The 8,764-nt window shown below is 35.6% G+C and overlaps 1 protein-coding gene across 1 annotated transcript; it reads left to right on the top strand.

Annotated features, from left to right (window-relative positions):
• The first annotated feature begins 1,148 nt into the window (after positions 1-1,148).
• On the top strand, positions 1,149-7,268 carry LOC110440366. Its single transcript, XM_021483398.1, has 5 exons — positions 1,149-1,353; positions 3,610-3,796; positions 5,059-5,144; positions 5,831-5,926; positions 6,688-7,268. Exons 1-5 carry the CDS (start codon positions 1,215-1,217, stop codon positions 6,849-6,851), a joined length of 672 nt encoding a protein of 223 aa, XP_021339073.1. The 5' UTR covers positions 1,149-1,214; the 3' UTR covers positions 6,852-7,268.
• Positions 7,269-8,764: the final 1,496 nt, after the last annotated feature.

Raw genomic sequence — 8,764 nt, 5'->3', positions numbered from 1 at the left:
TTGTGGATTAATACGTTGACAATGCATGCAGAGTCCAGGTAAAACCTCAGAACCCTTGGATTTGAAAATATACCCTTCCTTTAGCACACAATGAAACCATATGCCGCTAGTTATCGAAGCCCATCAGAATGGGGTTATAGATTGATAACATTCGAGTACTTTTTTTCCATAACATTCGTTGCATTACAACAATAATGATAAAAAAAATGCTACTTTACCTGCCTTAGTACCATTCTCGGAGAGTAGAAAACTACTACAGGCAATGTCGAACACGTGAAAAGTTACCGAAAATACTGAAGATCATCACAACCCAGTATTGCAATTGAAGTATATGACGTGATAGCAGGATCAAAGGCGGATATAAAAAAGGCGAAAATAATAATGGACTATAGTAATCATAAAATTATCTGATAAAACGGCACATCTTTTTTTACTATAGAAATATAGATAAATAACAATGGTTACATTGATAGGGCTTATGTGAGCGAAGCATGAAGAATTAAACGACATTATTTTCCTTTATTCTTCATTGCGTTTCCGGAAACAGGAGAAAACGTCATGGTCAAATTTTGTATTGATTACAGAAACATGAGCTAAAAATATAACAACATTGGAAAGTAAACATGGAAATAAATCAATGAATATTATGTGCTTGGTTTGTTTCCAATGAAATATACACTAGCGATGTAAACAAGAACGTGAAGACTGGATTCTTTGTTGACTTTCTGACGAAGCTTGTGTCACGTCAATGCTTAATTTGCCAGTGAAATGCTTATGAGTTATCTTTGAAATGCGATACATTTGGGCTATACTATTTCAAATATCACCGATTCTTGTGTAATTGATAAGTTCAAACCTTCATTAAAAGGAAAACGCAGATATGTACAGAATGGTCATTACGTTATACTGCTCATTTTTTTATAATCAAACATGGTCCAAGTCTTACACAAGCTTGATTCATCGACGCTTGGCACTGCATCAAATCATTCCGGTTTTCTGGTTATTTGATCTATGTCAGTTGCGTGTTTGTTACGCGCTCGATCACCATATCTAGTATTGAACGCCTACATCTGACCGACCACGTTGGTGGCTATAAACAGTAACCGATTGTTGTTTTTGGTGTTTTTTAGTTCGCCACGTATAAACAAAGTAGCAAACGATATCGGTATGGGCGTATTTCACGAGACTCCGAGGACATTTATAATTGGGTAACAATGACACGAAACTGGCATATTTTCATGGATCTTTATTCACGTACGGTCGATTCAACTCTTCGAGGAACTAAACCATACACTATGATGCGAATGATTTGCATGTTTTCAGTGATGTTCAGCACTGTGATGATGGCGGAAGGTAAGTAAGAAAAAACGCGATCAAGAATGTTATTTAGCTATTTATATATTTAGCTGTATATACATTTCTTCTGCAAGCTCCTGTATTAGCATATTCAGAAGACTTTGCGTTCATAGAGCTATGAATGCAATCTGATAAGCGTCATTTTGATGCTTCTCCTTCCGCCTCTAATTAAGAACCGTTAGAAGCTACGATTTTGGTGTCGTTAGGCTATTCCAGACCTTTGTTACTGACGACACAATTACTTAAATATTAAAAACATAAGGTATATCTGTATTTAGATCAGTATATAACTAAAAAAGTAGATTGTAAATATGAGGAATGGGCAGTATTTTCTCAATATCCATGTCAGTATGAACACATATTGTTTACATACATATTTACCATAATGCCTTATACCAGTATGGAATTGAACAAAATACCGTTCAATACTTGTATAGGTAAAACTCGATAAACGTCCCCCGTTTATCTACAGTGAAACCTAGATATAATGCCACATGCTTACATGTATAAAATTAAAACCTTGATAAAATGCCACATGCTAACATGAATCAAAGTAAACCCTTGATATAATGCCACATGCTGACATGCATCAAAATAAAACCTTGATAAACTGCCACATGTTTACATGCATCAAATTAAAACCTTGATATAATACCACATGTTAACATGTATCGAAGTGAAACCTTGATAAAATACCACATGCTTTCATGTATCAAAGTAAAACCTTGATAAAATGCCACATGCTGACATGTATTGAAGTAAAACCTTGATATAATGACACATGCTTACATGCATCAAAGTAAAACCTTGATAAAATGCCACATGCTTAGATGTATCAAAAGAAAACCTTGATAAAATGCCACATGCTTACATGTATCAAAGTAAAACCTTGATATAATGACACATGCTTACATGTATCAAAGTAAACCCTTGATATAATGACACATGCTTTCATGTATCAAAATAAAACGTTGATATAATGCCATATGCTTAGATGCATCAAAGTTAAACCTTGATAAAATGCCACATGCTGACATGTATCAAAGTAAAACCTTGATATGATGCCACATGCTGACATGTATCAAAGTAAAACCTTGATATAATGCCACATGTTAACACATATCAAAATGAAACCTTGGTATAATGACACTTGCTTACATGTATCAAAGTAAAACCTTGATAACATGCCACATGCTTACATGTATGAAGTGAAACCTTGATTAAATGCCACATTCTTACATGTATCAAAGTAAAACCTTGATAAAATGCCACATGTTTACATGTATCAAGGTAAAAACTTGATATAATACCACATGCTTACATGTATCAAAGTAAAACCTTGATATAATACCACATGCTTACATGTATCGAAGTGAAACCTTGATAAAATGCCACATGTTTATCACTTTACAGTAAAACCGTGATATAACGACACGTGTTTATTCCTATATAATTGCTTTAACTACATCTTGTCTAATCTGCCCAAGAAACATCCAATATAGGGATTGAACGGCGTTGGTTACATTTATATTAGACTTGAAGCCGCTAGGGCTTCAGGTTTAATATGGATGTAACCGATTTGCATTCATACCGGCATGAACATTTAAAAAATGCCGTTCAATCCATATCTTTACATTATCACTATAGAACAAGTGTTTGATTTTATTTATTTGTTCTTAAATAATTTATTTATTTACTGCTTTTTGTTTATACGTTGTCCTATAAACGACATTGGCGGAACAGTCCTATTTTAATCAAATTGGCACCAATAATTAACCGTAGTTTTCTGCATGTTAACTGAAGCGAAGCGACAAGCCTCTCATTAAACAAGGTTAAAACATGTCATCATAAGTAAACCACGTGATACGTCAAGAGAGTTTTTGCTTTCATACTCAAATGCTAGTAATGTTCATATAGTGGGCTGCAGCACAAATGTAAATATATTAAGATATCACTCTCACATGTTTCTCTGCGTAATGAAAACATTGTGATTTGAACATTTAGGAAAAGACCACCTTAATTAATGGATTTACCAACTGTGATCTCTGAACACAGGTTTGACTTTATTTGAGAAAAAAATATTCCTTTTGAACTTTTTGCATTCAAAACCTCATAATTTTGCATTTATAATTAAGTGATACATGTATTTAATAATTGCATCATGGGAGTGTAAGTGGTTTGGAACAAAACTTTTATCCCGACATGTAAAAATGTATGAACTAACAACGTTCCATTTTCTTCTTTTCGTTAAAGTGACCGGATGTGTCTATCCAGACTATCTCCAAGATCATATCTGGTCTGATAAAACGACATTTCCTGCACATCATGTCGAGTTCAAAAACAAAATATTAAACACACATCAGAATCAAATAATTGCCAAGATTAACTGGCGCTGTTTCCACGTCTCCAGGGAAGGTACCAGTGATCTAGTTGTGTCCAGGTAAGTAACGAGCACTCTATTGAGGCCATCTGTTGCTCTGCTGTGCCCTGGTAAATTAAAATTGTTTTTGGGGCGGGCAACCTCTATACTCTAGGGGTTACGCTCACTTTCGCTCTCTCCACCCCTGAAATATGTCATAGCAAAATTGAAGTCACAAAGACAGTTGTTTGATTGATCTCAGGTAAAAAAGAAGGTAAAATAACTTGACCAGTCGCTAGTCAGATACCTGTCCTTTGAAGATTACAAAAGAGCGACAACCGACTTCACCCGAGTGGTTAAGGCGTCTGATAACTAGCCCTCCTCAACTGTGTCGCGGGGGTTCGAGGCTTAATACGTGTGACAGTTGCCAGGTACTTTCCGAAGGTCGGTGGTTCTTCTCCGGGTTCTCCGGTTTTCCTCCATCACCAAAACCTGAAACGTCCTTAAATGATCATACCTGTAAAAAGGATGTGAAATACAAACAAACCAAACCAAAGCAAATAGAGTTTGTTCAGTGATGGCAACAATGACCTAGTTGTGACAGATAGGTTACATTTTGTTCAGTTAGGGCACATGAGACCTATTTTGTTCAGGTAAGTAATATTCCATACCCTGCATAAAGACTGTGTTCAGGTAGGTTTCAGATCAACCAGTAAGGGCACTTGCATTTGCAATTCCCACCGGCGTACCGGAGTGACGTCATACGTCAATAAGTTGAGAGTTGCTTCAAAACGCCATTTTGGTTTGTTGTTTTTCTCCCAAACTTTACCTGTAGAAGGTCGCTATAGGCTTCACAAGATGAAAAGACAATATTGTGCAGTCATTTTTTTTAACCTTGTTCGTCTTTTCGCACCGACATTTTTCAATTTTCAATAGGTGCCATCTTAATTCGCAATAGTTGTTATTTCACGCCACAAGGTAGTTGACTTTACTGATCGACCATCAGTTCTGTATAAAACTTATATTTGTTAAATTTGTCAGTGAGAGTGTATTTCGTAGATGCTGTCACAGTTTAGTTGGGATATACCGTCATATTTTTGTGAAAAGCTGTAGGATTTAGACGACTTTAAGGAATTGCTTAGATATAAAAATAATGTATCAAATAAGGGATTTTTGTCTTTATCTACTTTCTCATTATCAAGGGATATCTTATTGTATGGTATTTTGGAAAGCTCATTGTGGTTCTTAGCTTCCGATGCCGGTTTATTGTTGCTGTTTTGAAAATGTGTTGATGTTCCTTAAGTTGCGGTGCCAGCTTCGACAAATTTTGCTTCTTCTTTCAGGGCAGAATTGTTTGGACAAGAGTTCTTTCGCTGTGAGCTATACCATAAGGCCGACGCTGGCCACGTATACTACAAATCCCTCCAAGGTATCAAAGCTTCACACGTACTGTGTATATATCATGACCAATGTATGAAAACCTATGTATCTATTTCCATTTCCACTGCATGTTCCTCTATAAACATTACTATAGGAAACTGCGTTCATATGGTTATGAACACAATTAGATCAGCGTCATTTTAAAGCTTCTCCTCTCGCCTCGAATACTATGAGACAACCACTAGAAGCAAACATTTTAGTGACATAATGTTGTTCCAGGAATCCTGTTTGCACTGACCACACAGACACTTCAATATCGAAAATATAAGAGAATCTCTGTATTCTGGTCAATGGATCTTAATATTTATAATGTACATGTTATGAACGAACGGCATTTATTTCGATATCCATGTCGGTATGAACGCAAATCGGTTACATACATATTTACCGGAAAGCGTTTTATGAAGGAACATTCAAATCGCATACCGGTATTGCTATTCTCTTGTATCAGAAGTAATAAAATTACACACGATCAGAATAATAACTTCAAAATAAAAATGATTGGGGTAACACTGTACACTATTTATGTATCACATGGCCAAAGAAAAAGAATAACAGAAAAACAAGCGTTTGTTTAAGGATGGCTTATTGGAAAGGCAGGCCAAGTAATCTGGAAAGACAAAGTAGTAATTCATTTCACAATGCGAGGTAATCTTAAAGTCGTTTCTTTTTCAGACCCCTACCACCACGTGTCAGGGGAGGGAGACAGGTGTAACATATGTAGCAAGAAAGAAGATGCCATCAACCTTGAGAGCCATCTACTTGAAAGCGGTAAGCAAAGGGGAGCAACTCCTACGCTCCTCGATTTTGACTGTCGTGTTGACGAAATGGTCTAAAAAAGACAATAGAAAGCGATAGCTGTCAAAATGCACAAGTTGTAAAATTATCACACGTACCAGAAATGTTTTTTGTATTTTTGATGAGGATCGATTCCTGGAACCCTGGAATACCAATATTACATTACAATGCATAAGTTACTTACGAGAGGAAAATGAATGAGAGCCCTCTTATGTGAGGACACCACATTGTTCGGGGGACTGACTCCAGGGCTCCCCCCTAATTTTGAAAATAAGTTTTTCCGTAATAAGGAACGATAATTGTATGCAAATGATTTTTTCCTGATTCTCACATTGTCGTCATATGACCTTTGACCCTGTCAGCAGTGAAATCCGTCGCCATGTAATCTCAGCTTTGTTATATATCACATTGACTGTTTTATAAAATAATGCTTGTGTATCACCTCAAATGTTTTAACATCGAAGCAAAAATGACATAATTTTTAATTCAGAAGAGATTGTATACAGAAAATTCATGTTTGATTGCTTTATTTCGAAACATTTTATTATAACGACATTTAAGTTTTTGTGTTTTCGTCATATTTTTCCACATCCTTCGTATCAATGTTTATCAAAAGGATGTCTTCTTTTCTTCCAAAAAGGCATTTGTAGAGTTTTTGTGTCGACAATGATCGATTGTTCAATCCCGTTTTCTAAAACTTAATGTTGATTTTCGTTTCTTTTTTGTTTACCCAGAGGACAAGATCTCGCCTCCGCCGAACACTGCCCCAAATTTTGGATGTGGCGCATCGCAATGCGACGAGTGTCCGGTCGCACCTGTGCGGGCGTTGAAGGATGAGGCGCGCTCCTTAGAGTATATTCTGCGTCAGTGGTTGGCTGATAAAACCCCAGAAAAATAAGCAGAATGTGCGACTGTTTATTTGTTCAGAAAACGCCAGCAATACCAGAATTTGTGAAGGACAATGACTGTTTCTATGGGCAGTTTCATTTTTGTAAAGTTTTGTTTCCAAATGAAGACCTTAAACTAGTTAGTTTTGTGTAATGTAACATCACTGTCAATTTTGTAAAATAATAAAGGAAAAATTAAATGCACCTATAAACATATTTTTTTTTAGATTTTGTAATTAAAGTTTTCCCTTATAAACGATCACAATTACATGTTTATCCCATATTATTGTAATCTGTGGCAATAAAATATGTTTAAAGATCCCTGTCCCACAGCACTATGGGATTTTTCGTATATACATTTTACAGTATCATGTATTTGCACTAATTAACACTTTCACCACAAGGGCAAAGAGAATAAATAGGTTCACTAAATAAAGAGTCCGTCTTTGTGAATGCTGTTATCTTCTAGACTTTTCGTTACAATAAGTTCATAAGCATGAGATGTTCCGCATTAAAATAAAGGTCATGAAAGGTCCCCTGTATTTGGGGCAGCCTTGTGTAGTGAACATTTCAAGGGCGTAATAAAGTAAGCATTGTTAGTTTTCCTTTTCTTTTTACCAATACAGTACAAAGCATGGTCAGCTTTAGCAACTAATTTCGAATAGAATATCAACAATGCGCAGGTTAACGTTTGCTATAGCATGTTGATTTTAGGACCGCACACAAACATGTTTGTTTCCTATTACATGTCAGAAAATAATAAGGGTAGGTAGAAAGTTAATTTTATTTTAAGTTTATGTAGGAGAGTAATCTTGACTTTAACATTTGGCATTTTCTTTAAATCCCTGCTTTAATATCATTTATTGATGCATTCAATAAAGGGTTTGATTTTACATTGAAATATGGATCAAAGCAAGTACCACAGCATCAACACATACTGACCAATCGGAACTAGAATTCAATATAAAAACAATAGCAACAATTTCGAATGCTCGATAGGCCTATGTGGATATACCCATGGTGGCTCCAACCAATTTAGGGAATTTAGGGACTTATATTTGATAAGTGTGATGGAGAGTATGTGAACTGCAGCGTTTTTAATAATCATGGCGGTGCTTTGTGACATACTCAATTTATCAATAGCTATTCAGTGGTAATGTTATGATGTGTTATTTTTATATACATTTTTAACAGTCATCGAGTGTCCATTTACAGCATTGCTGAAAATTCCATCTTCTATTACATAGTTATATTATACAGAATCGGGCTTCATATACTCATGCCAATATAGCAATATGATATTACCATCTGATGATCACATGTATATTGATATAGTATTCATTCCTGGTTTCCACTGCATACCAATCCATTACCCCCTTCCCTATTCCCGCATTTGTTCTGTTGTTCATATTACTTCATTCTTGTAGCTAGTGTTGAAATAATTAATTATGAACAGGAAACAAATTTACATAAGTGTCATGAAACTTGTTTTGTTTTGTTGTTTCAATGTATTGTCAAAAAATTGCCGTAAATCAAACTCCGATTCGGTTAACAAGGGCACAATTTGGACAAAAGCAACATTAACATAGAAAGTCTTAAAAAAATCAGAACAAAATCAGAACAAAATCAGAAAAATAGGACCAGGTGTTGTGAGAGGGTTAGTGTCGTCTGTTTTATCGGCGATACCCGAGTCCAAATAATAGCACGCTCTTAAAGCGAGAACCGAGGAAATGGAAACGAGACAAAAATGATCTAAAGTACTGTGACAAATTTGGTTTCCATTTTAACGAAATTCTCCTCACATTTAATCACTTTTATTTTCACATGAAATTTATTTCGCGAACTATGGGTGCAGGTTTCGTTCAAGAATATTTGCAGTCACGATTGTGAGAACGTTATTTCAATATCGACGGATATCATTTCA

Source organism: Mizuhopecten yessoensis, unplaced genomic scaffold (assembly GCF_002113885.1).
Source record: "Mizuhopecten yessoensis strain PY_sf001 unplaced genomic scaffold, ASM211388v2 scaffold11179, whole genome shotgun sequence".
Lineage (NCBI taxonomy): Eukaryota > Metazoa > Mollusca > Bivalvia > Pectinida > Pectinidae > Mizuhopecten > Mizuhopecten yessoensis.
This window is presented reverse-complemented; position numbering and strand designations above follow the sequence as displayed.

Bases quoted from the DNA above. Each gene is read 5' to 3' on its own strand.
- LOC110440366 (XM_021483398.1), top strand. From the start codon at position 1,215: ATGACACGAAACTGGCATATTTTCATGGATCTTTATTCACGTACGGTC. The intron at 1,354-3,609 runs GTAAGTAAGAAA...TTTTCGTTAAAG, and splicing joins CACTGTGATGATGGCGGAAG to TGACCGGATGTGTCTATCCA. The intron at 5,145-5,830 runs GTATCAAAGCTT...TTTCTTTTTCAG, and splicing joins ATACTACAAATCCCTCCAAG to ACCCCTACCACCACGTGTCA.